The sequence below is a fragment of the Sarcophilus harrisii genome, chromosome 1 (assembly GCF_902635505.1).
Source record: "Sarcophilus harrisii chromosome 1, mSarHar1.11, whole genome shotgun sequence".
NCBI classification, from domain to species: domain Eukaryota; kingdom Metazoa; phylum Chordata; class Mammalia; order Dasyuromorphia; family Dasyuridae; genus Sarcophilus; species Sarcophilus harrisii.
In genome coordinates this window covers 712,441,525-712,464,060 of record NC_045426.1, presented here as the reverse complement: position 1 = coordinate 712,464,060, position 22,536 = coordinate 712,441,525, and the positions used below count along the sequence as shown (strand labels likewise).

The window sequence follows — 22,536 nt, the reverse complement described above, 5'->3', positions numbered from 1 at the left end:
GAGAAGAGCTTCCAAAGCAAAGGGGCCAAAGAGCTCCCAAAGTCCTGAGGGGTCAGGATTGTTCCCAGGGAGTGGGGGGCGACAGATTGGGGGAGAGACCCCAAGAAGTGACTCGGGGCATCAAGGCTGGGGCGGGGCCTGGCTCTGCGAGGCACTGCGGGCAGGCCCAGGGCAAACACGGGGGAGGCGGCTTTTTGCTGACAGAGGCAGTTGCCGGTGTTTGGTTTGGATCCTGTTTACCTTGGAAACTCTGCCTCAGCCCAGCCCCAAAGTTCACATTAAGACGGCACCGGCGCCTGAGGCTGCTCCTCTCGGCTCCACGCTCTGCCAGCTCAGGGGCACCGAGGTAAGACTGGCTCCCCATTGGCCCCCGGCACCTCCTCTGCCCCTACTATGCGCTCCCATCCGACTCCAGCACCTCTTCTATCCCTACTATGTGCTGCTGTCTGTCCTGGCACCTCTTCTGTCCCAACTAGGAACTCCAAGTGGGGGAGGGGGCTACCCATGGGGAAGTGTGGGATGCCCCCGTCTCCCTCCCATCCAGGACTGTCTCCTTAGGAGGGCAGGCCACGGGAAGGCCACAGGAGGAGCCCCTTCACTGGGCGACTTGTGGCTGCACGGGACCCCCCTGCTCCCTCTGACTTGGGGTGGGGGCTCCCCCTTCCTTGGGCCTCAGTTTCCTCCTCTGCACAATAAATGGGGGGCTTGCTGGAAGGTGGGGTCTCAGGCTGGGGCCTATTCAGATGGGGCAGACAGAGCCGACTCCCCAGGAGAGGAACTGGGAGGGGGCTCAGCAGCCGTGCCGTCGGGCGTAGGTTCATTGAGTCTCGTTGGAAGGGACAAGGGGAACTTGGGGCAGAGAGCGCCCGGGCAGTGGGGGAAAGGGCTCAGTTTTGTGCGGCTCCCAGTGCCCTTCCTAGTGCCGGGAGCCGGCTGCTCATAGCTCTGCTCCTGGATGGGTCAGGGCCGCCCGCCAAGCCTCGGCCCCTCCCAAGGTCCAGGCTTCCTTCTCCCAAACAGAGGCTTCCCATGGCTGCTCCTGGGAATAAGGATTAAGAACTAAATTCCCCAGTGTGTGTGTGGGGGGGGGGCGGCGTTTCCGGAGCTGGGGCCGCCCCTCTGAGCCGCTCTGGTCCCTGCGCCGGACGGAGGGAGCCTTTCTGGACTCTGCCCGGCTGGGCCTGGGACAAGGGGCTGGGGGGGCCAGCGCGGGAGAGTGGCCTCTGCGGGTGGGAAAGGCCGGGGCCTCGGCTCCCTGGGGATGCTTCGGGCAGGGAGGGGCCCGGCACACAGTAAGTGCTTACCTTAGTAAGCTCTTACCTCTGGGTCACTTCCCCAGCCTCAGTTCCCTTCTCTGCCAAACGAGGGGAACACGCCCTGCCCGCCTTCCTCCGAGGCTGAGGAAAGGCCTGGGTTAGCTGTGGGGGCCGCCCCCCCCTCCCCCTGGCTGCTGCCCCCAGGGCCTCTCAGCCCACAGCTTCCTCCCCCTAAGGGGGCCCTGAGGGCCCCCGCTGCCAAGTGGCCCAGGGGATAGAAGCAGCCCAGACCCCCCCTTCCCCCAATCACGTCCTCCCCACCAGGAGAACAAGGCCTCGGGAGGCACAGGGGCTGGGGGAGGGACGGCGGTCTGGGCCCAGAAGGCCTTGCTGGCGACACTCCCTTGTGGCTGGAGCCTGGGTAACTGTGGCCTGCCTCTGCGCCTGTTTCCTCAGCTACCAAGTGGGGGGCGTTCAGCAGCACCCCCTTCCAGGGGCCAGGGCTCTGGAAACACTCAATCACCCGAGCTCGGAGCCATCCCCTTCACAAGACACCAGCTTCTTGGAGTGGGGAGGGCAGGGCGGGAGGAGCAGGGGGAGCACAGCATGCAGGGGTGGGGTGGGAAGATCACAGGGAGGACACAAAGCAGGGGCGGGGTGGGAGGATTGGGGGGAGCACAGCAGGCCAGAAGGATCAGGGGAAGCACAGCCAGGGTCAGGGCAGTTAGTTGGGCTCTCCTGGGCTCAGGCAGACAGGGCGGGCGGAGAGGTCATCTCAGGCTTGGAGCCAAAGGGGAGTGAAGGCCTAAGGTCCCAAGGAGTGTGTGTGCGCACGGAGGGAAGGAAGGACGGAAGGACCCGGAGCCAGGAGGAGCCAGCCCCAGGAGCTGAGTGCTGGGGCCCAGGTGAGGGCCTCCCTCTCATGAAGCCTGTGCACTTTAGCCAGAGCTCCTGACCTTGGCCCTCGCTCTGTATGACCCCATGCGGACGCTCAGCTGACCACAGCACGGCGGGAGAGGAGGAGGGGGGACGCTGGCAAAGGAAAACAGGGAGGTTCCGAGGCAGGGAGCTAGCGGGCGCCTGTGGGGCCACAGAGCCCCGGGCTGAGGCCTTGTGGCCCGCCCCATTACACGGTCCCATAACGGACTCGTTCACCTGGGTGCCAGCCCCGCTGCCCCAGGCATCAGCAAGGGCTTGGAGGGGGATCCAGAGGCTGCGTGGGTGGCAAAGGCTGACTGCCACAGAGCGGGCACCACGCCCCAGCTGCCTCCCCCGGCTCCCTCCCCTCTCCAGAGTGGGCCTTGGCATCTGTGAGCTCCAAGGCCCGAGGTCACAAGCAGGCGTGTGTGTGGGGGCATGCTCCTTAACACCCCGGGACTCTCCTCTGCCAACTCAGTTGGGTCATGACTGTGATGAAGCGGCTGCAGCGGGCACTGCCCCGGGCGAGCTCTGAACTGTTGCAGGTGGCGATTCGGCTCCACTGGCCACCCAGTGCTCCGGGGCCCCTCTGTGGTCAAACATTCTGTACTTGGAGGCTGTCTGACCCGGCGGGGAGTGTCTGGCCTGGTGCGGGCGTCCGGCCCGGGAGGGGCATCTGGCCTGGCAGGGAGTATCCGGCTAGTTCAAGCTCCGAGAAGCCGCAGTGAAACGTAGGGGCAGACGGGGAGGGGGAAGCAGTGGGGTGCCATGGAAAGGATGCCCAGGTGCGGTCCAGCCTCTGCTTGGGGGCAGGTGCACAAGGCCTCGGTTTCCTCCTCTGGAAAAGCGTGCCCTCCCAAGAGTGGCTCCGGCCTCCTGCACCACGCCCACCACCCCCGGCCCCCGTCTGTAGGCAAAGGGCGAGCATGTGTAGCCTGGAACCCAAACACTAACGGATCCCTTCCTCTTCCGATGGCAGGTCTCACCATGAAACTCGGGCTCCAGCTCTTCCTCCTCTCTCTCGTCACCTCGCCGGTGTTTGGGAGGCGTGAGGAACCCGGGGGCCTCGTGGAGAACGGGGAGGGATCCCCGCCGGCCAAAGGGCAGTGGGCGCCCCTCGACCTCGGCAACCTCAGCCTCCCGGCCGACTTCCACAGGGAAAACACGGTAACCCACGACCTGCTGGTGGAGGAGGAGGAGGAGGAGGACTACTTGGACCTGGAGAAGATCTTCAGCGAGGACGACGACTACATCGACATCATCGACGCGGTCGCCCCCCCGGACCCCGAGGCCCAGCCTGGGAACGTCCTGGAGCTATTCCAAGGCAAGAGCCGGATCCAGCGCCTCAATATTCTCAACGCCAAGTTCGCGTTCAATCTCTACAGGACCCTGAGGGAGGCGGCCGGCCCCGGCGACAACATCCTCCTGGCACCCGTGGGCATCTCCACGGCCATGGGCATGATCTCCCTGGGCCTGAAGGGGGCCACCCACGAGCAGGTGCACGCCGCCGCCTTCTTCCGGGACTTTGTCAACGCCAGCAGCAAGTACGAGACCCAGACCGTGCACAACCTCTTCCGCAAGCTGACCCACCGCCTCTTCCGGAGGAACTTTGGCTACACGCTGCGCTCGGTCAACGACCTGTACGTGCAGCAGCGCGCCCCCGTGCTGGAGGACTTCCAGAACAAGGTGCGCGAGTTCTACTTCGCCGAGGCGAGGCCCGCCGCCTTCTCGGAGCCCGCCTTCATCGCCAAGGCCAACCACCACATCCTCAAGGTCACCAAGGGCCTCATCAAGGACGCGCTGGTCAATGTAGACCCGGCCACGCAGATGATGATTCTCAACTGCATTTACTTCAAAGGTAAAGTGCCGTCCCTCTGGCCGGCTTGGGCCCACAGAGGGGGCTTGCCCAAGGGCCAGTCACGGGGCCCCACAGAGGGGGCTTCCCCAAGCCCACCAGTCAGGAGGGAGGTCCTGGAACCAATGAAACCCAAGCTCGGCACACGTGCTCCAGGGTCCCCATGATAACCTCGAGAAGAAGCTAGTGCACAAAGGAGGCTCCTATGAAGAGCCTTAAGAACTGGAGGCTAAGAGGGATTCATTTGTCCCCTTTCTCAGCCCCAGCCCATGGCTGTTAGAACCCCCAAATTCTTGCTAAAAAGTCAGGAAGAAGCATAGCTCTCCACTGACCGAATCCCCAAAGGCCCGTCTCCCCCGACCGTCCGTGTCCTCTCTGCGGGAGGCGGCGCGCGCTCTGCATCATGGGCACTCCCGGCTGCCATTGCAGCTGGCTTGCAGAGCTCTGCCCCGGGGGGTTTTGTTGCCCGTGAGCCCCCTTCTCCCTGCAGCAGCTCCTCTGAGCCTTTCTGGGACTCGCTGATGCCCTGTGGCCCCTTGAGCAGTAGCCACTCCCTTCGTGGCCGCCATCTGCGGAGCCGTTCTGAGCGCCTCTCCCCAGAGCTCCTTTCCTTTGCTCTCTCTGCCGCGGTGTCTCAGGGTCAAAGTGCGTGCATACCTCAGTGGGCTTGCGGGCACAGCTCCGCACTGCCCTGTGGAAGGGCTGGAGCACGTCCCACTCCGGAGCCTTTTTCCCATAAGCCCCTTTCTTTTCTGCAGATGCAGACAATCTGAGGGGCTGCGTTTCTGATTACGAGCGCTTTGGGGATGCTTTCAGGTGCCTGCTGGGAGCCGGGACTTTTCCTCTGAGAACCATTCCCTTTGCTCACTGATGAATGGGCAGTGACTCAGAGCGAGGAAGTGGTTTGCTTGTGCTCCCGTGCTCACCACATGGCAAAGCCAGTGCCTCTGAAGGCAGAAAGCAGCGATGCCCGAGGGCACGGACATGGAGCAGGGAGAGAGGGCTAAAGGCAGCAGCTCCGTGACCACGGCTGAGGGTCGCTCAAGGGGGGCTTCTCCATAACAGCAGCTATAATCCTCCTAGCGCCCCGAGGCTGGGTACCGCCTGTGGGGCCCTCGCTGCAGCAGGCAGGGGTCGGAGCCGGCCCCCAGCTCAAGCCTACTTCCTGGTGCCAGGCCAGGGGCAGAGCAGCAGGCATAAGGCCCCGAGGCTTTGAGGGCCCGGCCTGAGAAAGGCAAGGGAGAGGGAGCCCAAAGGAGCTCGTCCATACCGAGGCCAGTGAGGGAAGAAGCCAGGCAGCTGGAGGGGCAGACCCCCAGGATCAGCGGCTCCTCCTCAGGGTTTAAAGCAGGGCTCCTCCCCCTGGGCCATCAGCCTGGCACATGTGGCCAGTCCCCGGGGTGGGTGCTGGGTCAGGGGTCAGGCTTATGCTGCTCCAAAGAGCACCCACAGAACCAGAGAAGGAAAGGAAGCCGGGGGCTAAGGCCAAACCCAGCCCCAAGCTCCTCTGATTAGGAAGCAGCCGGACTTGCTTCTTCTGCCTTCTGTCTCTGGAAAGGCAGGTGGCAATGAGCGCGCCTGGGGGGTATGGCCGCGTGGGAGGGCTGGACACCCCGATGTGGGGAGGGGGCTTCACACTGGCCTCCAGAATCACTACACGTAAGCGTGAGTGGAGAGCGTGGGCAAAGTGGGTGACTGTGCGGGCCAAGGACCCAAGCACACCCTTAGAGAGGCGGCTGGTGACAGCCCCGCTCCAAACCCACAGGGCTCGGTCACCACCTACCTGTCTGCCCCGGTGGGCAGCATCCCAGGGTGGGCCGGCCCCCCACGCAGGCTCCCCGTGTCCCAGTAACCACCCGGGGTCGCCGTGACAGCCCCTCTCTTGCTGAATCCACAGGAACCTGGGTGAACAAGTTCCCCGTGGAAATGACGCACAACTCCAATTTCCGCCTGAATGAGCGAGAGGTGGTCAAGGTTCCCATGATGCAGACCAAGGGCAACTTCCTTGTGGCCAACGACCAGGAGCTGGACTGCGACGTGCTGCAACTGCAGTACGTGGGCGACATCAGCATGCTGATCGTGATGCCCCACAAGCTGGCAGGCATGAGGACGCTCGAGAGCCAGCTCAGCCCGCAGGTGGTGGAGAGATGGCAGAAGAGCATGACCAACAGGTAGGGGCAGCGGCGCAGGCCCAGAGACTCCCGGGCACTAACGGGCAGGACTCCCCCCTCAGAATCTGGCGTCAGCCTGGCCCGAGGGCCTTGGGCTCCAGCTTCCCTGGGCCTCTCCAGGGGTGAGAGGGGAAAAGCAAGAAGCAGCGGGCAGCAGTGAGATGTGCCCGCAGCTCTGGGCAGCTGACAGCCCTCCCTTTAAAAAAGCATCACCCCCTCAGATTGATGGAACGCCCATTAGGGAAACTCTACCACCTATGGTGCTGGCTCTCTCTGGGCCGTATCCTGAGGGGAAGTGGGTGGGAGGGAGCTGAGGGATGGGGATGGAAGGAGGAAGGGCTTTGACAAAGAACCCCAAAGGCTGCTGGGGCAGGGAGTGCGCTGAGCAGGGATGATTGAGAAGGGCTGGGGAGGACGCAGAAATAAAAGGAATCCCAAAGGAAGGAGGGCCAGGCCTGTCCCCAAGGCAGTCCCAGGGAGATTCATAAGATCCAGTATTCGGAGCCCCACCTACGGGCCTCCAAGCTCTAGGCCTGGCCAGCCAGGAGACCGCTCCCTCTCCCAGCACCTTCTTCCACAGCTTCCGGGTGTGCCCGGGTAGGTCAGCCGGGGCTCCAGGCCCTGGGCCACCCTGTCTTTGAGTCTCATGGATAACTTCCCTAAAACACTTAAAAAAAACCCCAAAACTTTCTAGAGGCAGAAATCTAAGTTCCCAGTGGACCTGGAATTAGCTGCATGACTCTGGACAAGTTTTCTCATCTGTAAAATGGGGATAAGAGCAGCTCCTCCCTCCAGGGAGATTGTGAGGATCCCATGGGATAAAAAGGGTGTCGAATGTAAAGCGCAGTAGAAGGTCCATTATCGTCAGTGTTACAAGGATGACTGAGGGAGCTCCACTCTGGCTCAGTTTCCCAGAGTGCCCTCCAGGGCTATAAGCGCTATCCTCGCCCACTCTTTTGCTGTCTTGACCATGGCGGTGCCAGCAGCAGGCACCAGCAGCGGGCACCGTGCGCTCCCCCTCCTGCACAAACTGCTGTTCCCACTCCGGGGTGACACCTTCCCCTTCTCTGACAGAACCCGCGAGGTCCGCCTGCCCAGGTTCAAGCTGGAAAAGAACTATAACCTCGTGGATGCCCTCAAGGCCATGGGCATCACGGCGCTGTTTGATCACACCGGGGACTTCTCTGGAATATCCGACCAAAAGCTCGCCATTGACTTGGTAAGCGCACACTCCCTCTGCCCCTGGAAGGGCCGGCCCTGACTTGGGAGCGGGCACAGCGCCAGTCTGGCTCCGGCTGCCAGCGCAGTCAGCCAAGGCCCGGCTCTGACTCCCAGAGGGGAGGGCGAAGGCGATCCCGGGCACATGGGCACCCCCTGACCAAGGGTGTGGCTCCCGTGTTAGGCGGGGATTAAGAGCCTCTCCTTCGTGTCTCAACAGTTCAAGCATCAGAGCACCATCACGGTGAACGAGGAGGGCACCCAGGCTGCCGCTGTGACCACGGTGGGCTTCATGCCCCTCTCCACGCAGGTGCGCTTCATCGTTGACCGCCCTTTCCTGTTCCTCATCTACGAGCACCGCACCAGCTGCCTGCTGTTCATGGGCCGCGTCTCCAATCCCAGCAGGTCTTAGGGGAAAGGCTGGGGCTCACCCGAGGGGCGCCCGTTCAGGATCCGCCACGGCCCCGGAACGTCTGTCTAGGGAAGGAAGTCACAGCTCGTGGGAGCGGTGTGGGAACCGCTGCAGCAAACGGTCCCGAACCCAGCAGAGCCATGTGTGCCCGTGTATGCGCCTCATATGTGCCCGCATGCGCTGCCAGGGAATACATTAAAGTATCCTCAAGGAGCCGACCCTACGACTGCTGGTTCTTTAGCGTCTCTGCCCAAGCAACCCGATTTCTGGGCCCTTCTCAGAGCCACCTTCTGCTCTCTTGGGGCCTCCCCCGCCACGCTGGCATCCTGAGGTGCCCCGTCTGGACACCAATGAATATCAACCACTTTTAACCTGGGCCCGCCAGCCTTCTCTCCACTGGCAGACTCCCACTAAATGCTAATGTACGAGCCCCAGTAAATCAGTCAGTGCTCCTGGGGCCCCAGTTCTGGGCCTGGCACACAGTAGGGCTTTCACAGTGGCTGCTCTGGGCCTGGCACACAGTAGGGCTTTCACAGTGGCTGTTCTGGGCCTGGCACACAGTAGGGCTTTCAGTGGCTGCTCTGGGCCTGGCACAAAGTAGGGCTTTCACACTAGCTCCCCAGAGAAGGCAGGGCAAGGATCCCGTTTCTGCAGCCCTAGGAAGATGGCAAAGGGGCTCCTGCTTCACAGGACTGTGGGTCGAGAACTGGGCAGGGTCTTTGAGGTCATCAGTCAGAAGGCACAGAAATGTGAGTGATTACAAGCCAGGCCATGCAGAGAGGGACAGCCGAGTAGAAGCCAGGGACTCAGATTCCAAAGCGGGCACCATTAGTGGGCAGAGTCAAGCCCCAAAGATTGAGGGCCGGGCCTGGGTCCTGTGGCATGTGATGAGAGGGCGATGGCTTGGGGGAAGGGGAAGGGGAGAGTCTTGCCTGCTGTCTTGCCACTGAGGTGTGTTCTCCAGCAGGGGCATTAAGAGCCACCAGAAATGGGGGGCACAAAACTGTCCACAGGAGTAGCGGCCCCCGCCTCAAGGCTCCATGCCTGTAGAAGGGAGAGACTCCCTCACAGGGAGTTCCGGAAAAGCTCTGGACAAGCACCAAGCCCCCGGGGAACCGTGGGGCTCTCCTCTCCGCCTTGTGTGTCCGAGACTTTTAGGAAAGTCTTCGTGGAGCCCTTGTGGGCTCAGCCTGCAGGAGCCGTGGCCCAGGACGCAGCCCTTGCTTGGGGGCTCCCGCCGGCTTACAGCAGGGGGTATGCTGTGGAGCAGGAAGGCCCCTCCCTGACCCTCAGTCCCCAGGAGTTGCCTTGTCAATGAGCCTTCTACTCCATCCCCTGCGCAGGGGTCAAGACTGCGTTAATTCTAGCCATTACTCCAAGGTCAGACCCGCCTTCCTGCTTCCTCACTGCTCTCAGCGACGCCATTTGTAGATTTTCCCTTCCTTCCTTCTGGTCTGTTACAAAGTTCCTGCCTTGGGTTTCCCACCGCTGTTGCCTCCATCTTCAGACGGTCCCCTGATTCCTGTAGAACACCTGCCCCCTCCAGAATCGCTCCCAATGCATCCCACACGCCACTTGAGCTGCTTCTCCCCGAGGCGCGCTTCCCTGGGGACAGGGCTGTTCTGGCCGGGCTCCGAGAGAAGCACCTGTGGCCCAGGGCGGTCCGTGAGGGATGAGGGGAGCTGGGCGGTGTCACTGCCTCGGTCCTGACCGAGGGTCTCGTCAGCACGTCGGTGTCAGTGTCTCCCGGGGGCCCCGGGCACAGTTCACAAGCACCCGTGTCACAAGCCTGGGCTTGGGCCGGAGCATCTCTAATCCATAGCTGGGAAGTGAAGGCTCTGAGAGCTGAGGATGGGCCCTGGTCAGGATGGCCAGTGAGCGGCCCAGGTGAGGATGTGTGGGAAGGCTGGGGACGCCGGGCCAGAGCGCTTAGGGAAGGCCCCATCCAAGCACTTGGGACCCTCCCAGCACCATGAATCATCCCCAGGGGCCCCGGAAACAGCACCGGGGGCCCCGGCAAGTCCAAGAGGGCAGCAGAAAGTAGCCCGGAGCCGGGCCTTGGGATGTGCCCTCTGTTGAGCAAGAAGGCCAAATATTTGCTTCCTCCCCCACCGTGTAACCATTAACTTTGGCCAAGAGCCCTCTGGGACTTGAGCGACTCGTGCTAAGGGTCACACCAGTTGGGAAACAAACATCTTCTGCATGTTTGACGGGACCTTCCATCCGCCTGCATCAGGACAGAGCAAGAAGAAGCCCAACGCCCCCGTGGTGACTCGTGGGACGCGAGCCTGCCAAGAGCCCGGAGCTTTTGCTCCCACAAGTCCGCTGTCCCCAGCTCTGCTTGGCACCGGATGCTCCCTGGACCACCCTCTCTGCTCATGACCCCCCCACAGGCTGACTCCATCCCCTCGGGCCCCCAGGTGGCCTAAGGAAGAGGGTCACTGACCCCGGCAGGGGGGTCCAAGTCCCACCTGGCTTAAGTGGATGAAGGTGGAGGTCACCCCACTCAGGGCGTCTGCCAGACCAGGAATGCCCCCGGCTGACTGGCAGCCCCTCCCAGAGCCCACTGAACCTCGGTTTCTCGTCCAGACCACGCCCCGAGTCTTGCTCTCCTCGGCTGCCGTGGACTGAATGGCCGCCCTGGGCTCAGGACCCTCACTCGCCCACCTGATCTCACAGCCACCCTCCTGCCATGATACCCCCGCCCTTCAGCCACCTCCCACTGGAGAAGCCTCATGCCCAGCCCGTCCAAACGGAACTTGTTATACCCCCCCTGCCCCCGTTACTATGAGAACGACGCCCCCCTCCAGCCCCTGGCCCGGGAGTCATCCCCTACTGCCCCCTCTCACCCCCCACCGAATACGGTGCCAGTGGCGGCCAGGATCGTCTCTGGAACACGCCCCCTCCTCTCCTGATGCGGCCCTTGCCAGCAGCAGGCCCCCTGCACGTCTCTCTTAGCTGCTGGAGGCCCAGGCCTCCCCCCTGCTCCGGCGGCTCCCGAGGGCTTGTGGGACCAGTCACACTGTGCCCTGCCCGGCCTCCGAAGCCCTTTCTCCCCAGCTTGCTGCCCGGCTTCCCAGGCCCTCTCTCTCGGAGGCCTCCCTCCCTCCTCCCCCCCTTGTCTTGTAGGAAGCCTCCCCCAAGGCCCTTCACTTAGCCTGGGCCTGTCAAAAAGTACCCGGGGGCCTCAGATAAATGGTGGGCGGACGGCCCTGGGGCAGAACCAGACACTAGGAAGCCCCAGCTCTGCTGGAAATGGCCTTGGGAGAGGCAGCAGCAGTGAGAGGGGGGGGCTCGCCGGGCCCACACCACCACCCTGAGATTGCCGGCCCGCCCTCAGGCCATATCCTGGGAAAAGGTGGCGGAGACGGCGCTGAATATCAGAGAGAAACCCACAACCTTCAAACCTAAGGAGTCGCCATTTCCCACAATTCTTAGCAGGCAAACACTCCGCCTGGCACTCGGCTCGGGCTGTCACTTCCTGACGGGCCAGGATCTCTACCCACCTTCCCAGGGGGTCTTCCCGCACTTGGAGCCGGGCTTCCCTGCCCCGAGGGGGAGACGTTCGGAAGGGCAGCGAGGGAGGGGGGAAGACTACGACTTCCAGGTGGTGGCAGCACAAGTGGGGGGAGGGGAGAGAGGGTCAGAGACTGGGGGGAGGGGAGCAGGTCGGCTCCGGCCTGGCAGAAAAGCCCCCCGAGATGCCAGGCCCTGAGCCCTGGGACTGGGCAGGGGGTCGCGGCTACTCACCACAGCGATGACGGGGATGAGCACGCCAAGGTTCCCGGCGCTGCTGGACGCCTGGAGAGGGAGAGAGCAGATGTCCCGTCAGGGCCCGGAGCCAGGAGCGGGCAACGCTGAGCAGGCGCTCGCCCCCGGGCCTGGGACCTACCCTCTGGGCCAAGGACGAGGAAGGGTGCGCCCAGGGGGCTCTCACACATAGAGATGCCCACATTTGGGCTTGGAGGTGCCTGAGGCTGCATTTGAACTAGGGTCTTCTGCCTCCTGAGCCGGGGCTGCAACCACGGGCCACTGAGCTGCCTCCAAACAGGGGCAACATGCGGAGGCAGGCAGAGGGCTCCATCCATACCCACAGGGATCTGGGGGCCCCTCTGTCTATACCCGTGGGGGCTCTCAAGGGCCCCTCTGTCTACACCCATGGGAGATCTGGGGGCCCCTCCGCTGCCTCTTGCAGGGTCTCCTCCTCCTGTTTCTAGCCCCACAGCTCCCCCCTCCTTAGCTCGGTCGGCCAGCAACAAGCACTTAAACCAACAGAAGCGAGCTCCCCTCCAGAGGTGCCGGGGCCACGGGCAGCCCCCCTTTGCTGCTCCCCAGCCTTCACAAGGCTCCCCACACAAGGGCCAGGTCCCTGCGGCCCACCAGGCTGCGGGACCTTTTGTGCTTGGAGATCTCCAATGACGCGCTAGTGGGCTGGCCAAGCCCTTCCAAGCAGCTGGGGGGGGGGGGGGAGGGGAGGCCTGGGGCAGCTGGCAGATGCTGGGGCAGCCGGGGTGGGGGGAGGGGGGGGAGGCCTGGGGCAGCGGGGCGGGGGGGGTGCAGAAGGCAGCACCTGAGCCCCGAGCTCCCATCCTCGGCAGCGTGTGACCCCGCCCTAGTCATCTTCTTCACCTCCCAAACCACACACACGGGGCGCTCAGTTGAGCCCCGTGTCGGCGCCAAGCACCCTGGGGGAGGCCCCTGTGCCTGAAGCAGACACACGTGTCCTCGGCTCCCTGCGCCCACCTCCGGCCTCCCTGCGGTTTTTGGAGCCTTTTACAACTGTTCCCAAGCCCAGGCCTTCGGCCTCTGGACTCGGCTTCTCCTCCCCCACGTCCTCTCGGCCTCCGGGCCTGGGCCTCCCTTCTCTCGGGGCCAGTCCAGGCCTCCCCCTTTGGATCCCCGTCCCCTCCCCCCAGTGCTTATTCTGTCCCCGAGCTGAGCCACTCTATCGCTCCTACTGAGTCTCTCTCACACTGGCACCCGCTGCCTCACACAAACCCGCTTTTACCCAAGTGCCCAGTGCCCGCTGCGGCCAGGAGGGGGCAGCCTTTAGGTGGGGAACGCCCCGCCCTGAGGAAGCCTGCAGGCCCATAATTCAGGAGTTCTTCTCTTGTTGAAGTTCAGAATCTGGCTCCCTGGGCGGGGCCTCTGGCAGTGTGGGCGGGGCCTCATGCTCCCTGGGCGGGGCCTCTGGCAGTGTGGGTGGGACCTCATGCTCCCTGGGCGGGGCCTCTGGCAGTGTGGGCGGGGCCTCATGCTCCCTGGGTGGGGCCTCTGGCAGTGTGGGTGGGACCTCATGCTCCCTGGGCGGGGCCTCTGGCGATGTGGGCGGGGCCTCATGCTCCCTGGGCGGGGCCCCTGACGCTGTGGGCGGGGCCTTGGGCACCGTGGGCGGGGGCAGCACAAGGGGCTGAGGCCCAGAGGATGGGGGTGAGGGGGGGCAGGGCGGCGGCTGGCTCACCTTCAAGGCCGGGCCCTTCTCGCTGGCGCGCTCGCTGGCGCGCTTGCCCTCCAGCCCCAGCTGCACGAAGAGCTCCAGCAGGTTCATGAGCAGCTCGTCCACCAGGTGCTCGTCCTGGATGTTGGCGGCGATGTTGGCCAGGGCGTTGATCACGGCCAGGGAGCAGTGCCTGGGGAGAGGGAGGGCACCGTGACCCCAGTGGCCCGGCCCACCCGGCCTGGGGCCCGCGCAGCGCCCGGGAGCTGCCTGGGGGCCGGGGGCCAGGGGAGGCCTGGAGCTGCTGTGCGGGAAGCAGCCTTGGAAAGGAGAGGCTGCCCGGGGCCTCCGGGAGAACGCCTTGGCTGGGGGCGCCCAGCGCGGGTCCCAAGTTCCAGGGGCAGGCCCAGCCTGTGTGCCCCCCCCCCCCCCGGGAGGTGTGTTCTCCGCCAGACCCCTCCTTTACCCAAGCCCGGGGGCCCAAACCCGACAGGGACTCCGGGGAAGAGCGCCCAGTGTGACCGCAGGGAGGGGCCACTATGGACACCAGGAGGAAAGCCTCTGCTCCCCCAGGGGCTCGGCCCTGGGGCCTTGGTACCACCTCTGACCAGAACAAACAGCACTCCCTGGGGCGCCCACAGCTGAGGCCCCCAGGTGCCTCCCGGGGCTCAGCTCGGGCCAAGCAGGGAATGAGGAAAAGCCCATGGAGGCCTGCGGCCGGTGTGAAGGCTTCCAGGCCCGGACACGGCCCCTCATCGGACAATCTGGGCCCCTGAGAAGGAGGCCCTTTCTCCCGCCCCCACCCCGGCAGGGCCCAGGCTCAGAGCGGGAGCAGGAGAAGGGGGCGGCCCTCCTGGCTGAACCCAAGGGCTGAGGCAGGAGGCTCGTGGGCCACCAAGCACTCCAGGGGAAGAGGGGGGGAAGAAAGGCCGGAACCATCAGGATGGAGACGGACAGGCCAGGGCCACACCGACCCCCTCACAGACCCTGCCCCCACCTGCCCCACAGGCCTCTGTGAGGCTGGATTATTGGGCCTGAGGGGACCTGGCTGCAAAGGTGAGCTCCCTGCCCTGGAGCACGGCCGGGCGACGCTGTGGGGGACAAAGAACAGGCAGTCTCCAGGCTGGGGAGGCTTCCTGTAGGAGGCAGTGCTCAGGGTTGGGGCGCTTGGGGATGAGCCCAAGAGGAGGAAGCCCCGCTTGGTTCCAGCCGGGGGTCCCTGCGCCCCTGCAGCCCCAAGGGCAGCTTCCTCTCGCTGGGGCCGTACCTGTAGCCGTGATCCTTGTGGTCTTTGGTGGCCGAGTACACCACAGAGCTGGCCTTGACGCTGATCTGCTGGAACAGGTTCCACACCTCCTGGTAAATGTATTGCTGAAAAAGAACCGCCTTCTCTGAGCGCTCCGAGCAGCCGTGGCAGGGCCAGGGCCTGGAGCTCCTGAGGCTGCCCAAGAGCACGCCCCACCCGTCCCCGAGGGCGGCCCCAGCCCACCGGTGCAGGCAAGATGCGGCCGAGAGGGTGGCGGGCGCCCAGAGCGGGGCGGCATCGGGGGAGGCTGAGGAGGGATTTCCTGCCAGGCCCTTCCAGCTCGGAATCCATTTCAATTCTAGGGGTTAAAGGTTCAGTCCCAGTGCTTCCAGCTCCCTCCCTGGGGTCCAGTGGGCACGCTGGGAGCTGCTTCCCTTCCCTCAAACCCCAGTGGAAAGGGCGAGGGGCTACTCTGGGGGTGTGCATGCCCGGGCCCTTCCTTTTTCTGAGAGGAGACGGGCCTGATATTAGCCTGGGAATGGGCCATGGCTCTGGCTCTCTGTCTCTTGGAAGGACGAGGGTCCCAGCAGGGACAGAGCAGTGGGCCCCCGACCGGACCCTGGGCTCAGTTCCTTCCCTGATCAGACCTGGAGCCCTGTCTCTTTGAATCGGCGTGACCGCAGCACCTTGGAGGGGAGGGGGGGTACCTACGTTGCCAGTGATCACCAGGCAGCCCAGCTGATCGATAATAAGCACATCGAGTGGGGACGGAGGCTGGCAGAACTTCTGCTGCAGGATCTGCAGGATGGGCTCCATGACCTTGGGGGTGTCCCTCAGAGCCACAGCAATGTGGCCCAGGGCCCGGATCGTGTGATCAGGAATCAGGTGGGCGTCCCTGGGGGCAAGGATACTCTGAGCAGCCGGCAGAGGCCCCACTTCTGGCCCACTTCCCAGGGGTCTCCAGGAGGAGCACGGCCTGTGATCAGCGGGGTCCCCCTCACCATCATCCCCCCATCATCTCCCTCACCAGACGAAGCCCCAGGGAGCTACGGCCTGCAGCCCCTCCCTCTGCGCCCCCTCCCTCTGCTCCCTCTCGCTGTCCCACCACAGACGCCGGACGCCGAAGCCTTACTTGTCACTCTCCTGCGAGATGTAGAGCCTGTTGGAGAGGCTGGCCAGGAAGGCCTCCACAATCACCGGGTCGATTGTCAAGCCAGATTTCAGGCACCTGAGAAGATGGAGGAAAGGCCCTGAGGCCCTGAGGAGAGCGGCCCCGCATGGGGGGAGCCCCAGGAAAGCGCCTGTGAGCAGGGTGTGTGACACAGCCCGAAGCCCCTGGACCTGCTGGCCTGGGGCCTCCGCGTCACCACTGTGGGCAGAGAGCCCATCCCCCCCGGGGACGACTCGGGCCCGGCTGGGGCCTCCATCTCCAGGGTGCGCTCCCCTTCCCAGAGCCTCACTCACCTGCAGATGTTGTCAATGGCGATGTCGCGGAGCTGCTCGTACATGGAGGGCTGGCTCTTCTTCCCCGACATCACGTTCACCGTGGGCTCCGAGTGCTCATTGGTGATGCTGATCTTGATGTCGTTGCCGCCAACTAAAGGCAAACATGGGTACACACACAGTTTGGTGCCCGCTCTGCCCGCCTTGGCCTCCCTAACAGCCTCTGGGGAGGGGGTGCCAGGCGTGGGGCACCACACACAGTCAGCTTTCTGTCAGGGTCACTTTCCAGAGCTTTCCTCCCTTTGTTTTTAGTTTTTATCATAAGGAACCCCATTGCAGGGAGCACAGTGAGGGAGGCGAGGAGGCGTGCAGTGGGAACACGGGGACATCCCTTACAGGCTCCGCCACTCAGGCCGATGGCCTGCCCCCTGGGCAGAGGCAATGGGCCTCCTGACCTCCTCCCGGGCACACAACACTCTCTGAAGCTCATAAGGTTCCGGTCAGTGGAACAACTTGGCTGGGTCAAAGGAGCGGGGCAGCCAGAGGCTGCAGGGCAGCAGGGGGCATGAGCACCACCAGGCCAGCCTAGGACTAATCCCGAGGACCCCATGAGGAGGGGCCGGAGCCGGCCTTTGACAGACAAGGCCCCAACTCCATCCTGAAAGCTGGCCGATGTTGCCATGGCAACCCGGGTGGGGAGTGACCTGAGCTCGGGGGGGAATCTCTGGTTCTAGGAAACTGGGACCCCAAATCTGCGCCTCCCAGCCCCAAACCAGGGCCCCACAGTAGAGATTAGCACGTGTGGGGAGGATGGAGAGGAGGGAACGAGCACTTAGGAGGTGCCTCCTGGGGGCCCTCCTCCCAGTAACACCAGGGAGGAGCTGCTGGGGGACCACCCGCTGGGGGCCCCGGTACCTGCGTGGTACTGGCTGTGGTACTTGTACAGCTTGATCAGCACCGGGGACGGGATGACTAGGAAGTCCCGCAGAGACGGTGTCACGGAATGAACCACCACCGGGAAGCGTTCACAGAGGCGGCCCAGACCCTGGGGGACACCAAGGGGCCATGGTCAGCAGGGGGGCCCGGGATGCGGGAGGGGGAAGCGGGAACAGGGGCAGTGACCGGACGAAGGTGGGCCAGGCCTGTGGTCTTTACAGGCCTGGACCCAGGGGAGTTGACCAAGGAGCCCCAACGGGATTCCAGGCCGGGACCAAGGACATGTTTGGAGAGGTCTAGCGGGTCCCGGGAGAAGTCCCAGCAGCCACCAGCCTGAGTGCCAGGGGCAGCGCTGTCCAACACCCCCGTGTGGGTCAGTGCCAGGCAGCGCCTAAGTGCCCGCACTAAGCCCCCGGCACACAAAGGAAGGCAAGCAGTGGGTCCTGCCGGGGGAGCCCTGGCCCAAGCAGCGGTGGGTGCGGCGGGGGAAGGCCTGTGGACAGAAGCCGGGGCAGGAGCTGGGCAGGAGCTGAGCCGGAGCTGGGAGGCAGAGGTGCCCCTCGCCATGGGGAGGCCGGAACCCAGAGAGATTTAAGCATCTCCCGAGGATCTGAGATTGGGGGATGGGAGAAAGGGGGGCGGGGGGGCCCGAGACCCCAGGACGCAAGTTCCCCAGCACAGACTTGGAGGGGAGGCCGCCCCGCTGCCACATGGGAGCCTGAGAAAGGCCCCCTGGAGTAAGGGCGAGGAGGCTCTGCCCGGAATGTGTGCCTGCTGCCGGAGAGACCCACCTGCAGACAGCAGATGAGCAGAGGCAAGTGGGCGATGATGACCTTGCTTGAGGTCTTGGACTGCAGCTTCTCGGAGAGCTTCAGGCAGAGGTTTTCTGCTCCTGTGAGGTCGGGGGCAAATAGGGGACATCGGTGAGCCCCACAGCGCGCCGCGAGCCCTGCCGGGTCCGCCAGAGGCCATGGCGGGGGTCGCAGCAGCTGCGGGCCCTCCACGCTCCAGATCACGGCCCCCCGGGCTTGGCCTATCGGGGGCACAGGCCCAGGTCGGGGCACACAGGAGGGGAGCAGGACCTCGGACGCTGACTCCAGGGGCTAATGGCGGTGTGGGGCAAGAACCCAGCAGCCGTCAGGCCCATCCCCCTTCCCAAAAGGAATCCCCCTGAACATTACAGAGCTGTCCCACGGCCCGGCACACAGCAGGCGCCACCTAAATGTTCCCTTTCCTTCCCTTCCCCTTCTGCAGGATCTGCAGGTGTGGGAATTCTTCCTTTCCCCGCACCCCTGGCAGGCTACAGCCTCCAAGGACTTCCCTACTGCACCTGGCCTCCTTCCCCGCCCCACCTTCCCACCCCGCCCCCCCCTTCCAGGCCCATCCCCCCTTCCAGGCCTGCCCCCGCGCCCACCTTGCTCGTCCTTCACGGCCCACACCATGAGGTCCACGCAGGCGGCGTTGGCCTGGCAGCGAAGCTTCAGGGGGCTGAGCTCGCTGGGGATGCGGTCGACGTCGTGGAGGATTTTCTGCAGCTCAGCCTGGCTCAGGTTGAACTGCTCCAGCACGAAGTCGTGGACCTCCTTCACGAAGGACATGGGCAGGTCTGTGGAGAGCGAGCAGCAGAGACCACCTCAGGCCGGCACAGAGGCACACGCCGCCCCCCAGGCCTGCCCGGAGGTAACCCACACCCTCTGGACAGGGAGTGAGAGCCCAGAGCTGGAATCTGAGGCCTCTGGGGGATGCTCCATCCCCCCCCCCCAAGGCCACAGTCCAAAGGCCGCCCCCCCCATCAGAGAGGCCCTGGGCTGCTTGCTGAGGTCTGGGCCCAAGCTTTAGCTTCCTGTGGGGGGGCAGGGGGCCCACTGCTTCTCTGAAAGACGCCCATGGCTACTGAGGGAGGGCAAGAGGCCAGTGGTCAAGGGGGGGGGTCCAGAGAAAGGGGGCCCAGAATAGGAAGTGCCCCAGCCTGGGCTCCCCAAGGGCAGATGAGCCCCCAGCACAGGCCCTGGGGGGTTCAGATGGCAGAAGTAGGAGGTGTCAGGGCCACAAAGAGAACCTGGGGAAGGTGGGCTCTAGGGGGACACTGGGCTGGGCAGCCGGCCATGGTGCCTCAGGCATCCTTGCCTGGAAGGCAGATGACCCCCTCGCCCCATGCCCAGTGCCCATGGACGCTGGCCCTGAGAGGCGGCCTTCGGCCCCGGCCTGGCCCCTGCGCCTGCCCATAAGCCAGGGAGCGGACGCGTGTCCGGCCATCACTCACCTTTCATGTAGTTCAGGGTGTCTCTCAGCATCTTGAACATGGCGACATAGAGGGGGTCGCTGAAGGTGGAGTAGTACAGATCAATGTTGGGGTTGGCCTGAAAGAAAGCCGCGGTCAGCATGAGAAAGGTGAGGAGGTGGGCTGTGCCTGCCCCGGGCCGGGCAAACTGCGGCTGGTTCTCCCACTTCGGCCCCCCCAGCCTCAGGCGCCAGCAGGCAGACGGCACCTGCTCCCGGTGGGTGATTCAGCAGCCTGGGTCGGACCTTCCTCAGACCCTGCCCTCTGGCCCAAAAGGGCACCAGACTCCTGACCCTTCCCACCCCCTCCAGCTTCTGGCTGGGTCAGGACTCAGTCCATGCCTAAAAGTGGGGGATGTGGTGTCGCCTGAAACCTGAGGCCGGGCAAGTGCTGCCCACTGCTGCACAAGCTCTGCCTGAGCTGCACTCCTGGTACCGAGCGGGTACTGCCCAGGGAACCAGGCCTGCCCTCAGGCAGCTTGGTGAGAGACAAGGGAGGGCCGGACTGCCCTGGCCCCTCACATGCTCGCCTGGGGGAGGGGAGGGGGGCCGTATCCGGCAGATGTGCCAGCCAGGGTAGCTGAGCTTGGCTCTCTCCACCTCTGCCTATGGCAGGGCAGGGCCCGGGAGCCTGGTCACTCCCCGGGGAGGCTCTGTCCGGGCACCCCAGCTTCGAATGCCATCCTCAGGTCTCGTGCTGGGCCCCGTGCGGGCCGTCTCTTGCACCCTCCCACTGAGCAGAGCCTGGTGCCCGGACCCCTGGCTTGTTTTATTGACTGGGACCATTCCCAAGACAAGCAGCCCCGAGACCAGTTCTGACGACCTGTCTGCCCAGTGCGGCCCTCCACTTAAATAGGGAACAGCCACACCCTTCAAGCTCATTAAAAGAAACCTGTGTCCTGCTCTCCCAGGGGCCTCCTCTCATCCAGCAGGGAGGAAGGTGGGGGCAACTCTGAGGGGCCACCTCCTGCCTGTCGGCGCGGCGAGGATGACAGGGAACCACAAGGACGAATGTTGGAGGGATGCGGGAAACCTGGGACACTGATGCCTTGTGCGTGGAATTGTGAACACATCCAGCCATTCTGGAGAGCAATTTGGAAGTACGCTCAAAAAGTTATCAAACTGTGCATCCCCTTTGACCCAGCAGTGTTACTACTGGGTTTATACCCCACAGAGATACTAAAAAAGGGAAAGGCACCTGTATGTGCACGAATGTTTGTGGCAGCCCTGTTTGTAGTGGCCAGAAACTGAGTGGATGCCCCTCAATTGGAGACTGGCTGAATAAATTGTGGTCTATGAATGTTATGGAATATAATTGTTCTGTAAGAAACGACCGGCAGGAGGATTTCAGAGAGGCCTGGAGAGACTGACAGGAACTGCTGCTGAGGGAAATGAGCAGGGCCAGGAGATCATTGTACACAGCAACAAGATGACACAATGATCAGCGGGAATGATGGTGGCTCTCTCCAACAGTGAGATGGTTTAAGGCAGTTCCAAGAGATTGGGATGGAGAGAGCCGTCCGCACCCAAAGAACGACTACGGAGACTTGTCTATTTGCTTTTTGTTTCTCGTGATTTTCCCTTCTGTTCTGATTTTTCTTGCACAACAAGAATGGTGGGGAAATATGTTTAAAATAATGACACATGTAGAACCTGCAGCAGATCGCTTGCTGGCTTTGGGAGGGGGGACATGAAGGAACTCAAAATCTTAAAAAAAAAAAAAAAAAATCGCTGAAAATTATCTTTCTATGTAATTGGAAATATTTAAACACTACTGAAAATTTTTTTAAGAGATGCTTGCAGCCGGAAAGGCGACTGGCCAATTGCTCGGAACAGCACCCCTCCTGCCAGGCGTCAATGCTGAAGCTGGGAAGCCATTGAAAAATCAGGCCGGAAACTAGTCCAGACTCTGCCCCGAGCATGAGGGCACCTTGGACAAGTTGCCCGGAGACCAAGTCGAGCCCCAGCTCCCCAAGCGGCACAATGGGCAGGCGGGACCCGGGCTCCGGAGAGAGTTGACATTCTAGGGCCCCTGTTCTAGGGTCCCTTCACCCCCAAATAAGCATGTACGTCACCCACCTCTGTGACCGAGGTCACCACAGAGTCCAAGGCTTTGAGAACAGGTTCCTCCACAACCTTCTTCACCTACCAAAGAAAAAAAGTCAAAGTCAAGGGCACAGAATGACGCTGGTCCCAAGAAGCCGCCCCCGGAGTCTCATCAGCCAGTCCCACCAACAGTAGAGGTGACAGAGGCCCGAGGAGGCCTCCTGGGAAGCCTGTGGTCAGGATGCCCCCCACAAGGTGGGAGTACCCGAAAGGCTGGGAAGCCGTGCACAGCTGCCCCCCCAAAACCCTCCCTGGAGGCTCCGGGGGCCTCCTGCCAGTGTGCCCCTTTTTATTCACTATGGGCACTTCAGAAGGTCCAACAAATGACACACTGACTTGTAGGAGAAAAACGAAGTTAGTTACAAGAAACCTAAATTCTAAAACAAATTAACTTTCTCCTGAGAGGGAATGTTACAAAGACTCAAGGGCCTGCCTCTCTACCAAATCCTGCATCACAAACGGTTCTGACTAAGGTCGCAGGCACCTGCGGTGTTGCCAGCACTGGGCTAAGGCAGAAGCACACCAGGGGGGTGCCAGCCTCCTTCTGCCTACTTGCCCCCACATTGGGCTCCTCCTTAGAGGCCAAGGCCGTTTCTGCCTCTCTGTACCCCTCAGGCTGGCGCCTAGCACACAAGAGGCGCTTAATAAATGTGGATGGACTACCAGAAGAGGCAGTTTGGGCCCAGGGAAGTGACCGGCAGAGGGAAGGCTTGAGGCAGTCCCAACGTCCCGTGGCGGACAGACGTGGCAACGCCAGGAGGGAGCGAGAGCAGAAGCCCAGCGTGGGACGCTGCTGACTGAGCTGGCCGGGCCCCAGCCGGCCCCGGAGCCTAGCACCACTTACCAGGCTGAGGAGGTCATAGAGCATTTCCAGGGGCACCTGGTAGTCGGCATTGATGGTGCCCGGGAGCAGCGGAGACATGGAGAAGCTGGAGCTGACGGTGAACAAGCAGCACTCTGGATCCAGGGCCTGCCCGTCGGGAAACAGAGGCCCTGCGGACAACAAGGCGCCCCATCAGCAGCGCCCTCCCAAGGACAGGCAGCCTGGATGCCAAGGAGAGGCCAGACTGGTCGGGAGGAGGCGAAGAGGGTCCGCACGGGGGGTGCAGGGTCAGGGAGGGGGCGGCTCCAAGAAATGCTCTGGAGGCAGAAGCGACTTGGCCAGTGCCGGGCTACGAGCAATGAGAGGAGGAGACCAGGACAACCCGGGGGGTGAGCCAGGGCCTAGACCACACTGAAGGCAGCAGGAAAGAGAATG

The 22,536-nt window shown here is 63.3% G+C and overlaps 2 protein-coding genes across 4 annotated transcripts in view; one reads left to right on the top strand and one right to left on the bottom strand.

The window, feature by feature from the left end:
- Positions 1-22,536, bottom strand: part of PI4KA (phosphatidylinositol 4-kinase alpha) — a 79,214-nt gene that overhangs the window by 33,047 nt on the left and 23,631 nt on the right. For all 3 annotated transcript variants that reach the window (XM_031949036.1, XM_031949037.1, XM_031949038.1), the window contains exons 8-19: positions 22,123-22,271; positions 21,252-21,317; positions 19,156-19,252; positions 18,307-18,498; positions 17,684-17,784; positions 16,872-17,001; positions 15,978-16,110; positions 15,646-15,741; positions 15,225-15,408; positions 14,535-14,638; positions 13,292-13,460; positions 11,581-11,631 (exon numbers count right to left, since the gene is read on the bottom strand). In XM_031949036.1, the coding sequence (XP_031804896.1) occupies positions 11,581-11,631; positions 13,292-13,460; positions 14,535-14,638; positions 15,225-15,408; positions 15,646-15,741; positions 15,978-16,110; positions 16,872-17,001; positions 17,684-17,784; positions 18,307-18,498; positions 19,156-19,252; positions 21,252-21,317; positions 22,123-22,271 (1,472 nt within the window). The remainder of the gene's footprint in view (positions 1-11,580; positions 11,632-13,291; positions 13,461-14,534; positions 14,639-15,224; positions 15,409-15,645; positions 15,742-15,977; positions 16,111-16,871; positions 17,002-17,683; positions 17,785-18,306; positions 18,499-19,155; positions 19,253-21,251; positions 21,318-22,122; positions 22,272-22,536) is intronic.
- SERPIND1 (serpin family D member 1) lies at positions 262-8,048 on the top strand. The gene is made up of 5 exons (XM_023498516.2): positions 262-346; positions 3,154-4,032; positions 5,927-6,200; positions 7,275-7,419; positions 7,639-8,048. Exons 2-5 carry the CDS (start codon positions 3,162-3,164, stop codon positions 7,828-7,830), a joined length of 1,482 nt encoding a protein of 493 aa, XP_023354284.1. The 5' UTR covers positions 262-346; positions 3,154-3,161; the 3' UTR covers positions 7,831-8,048.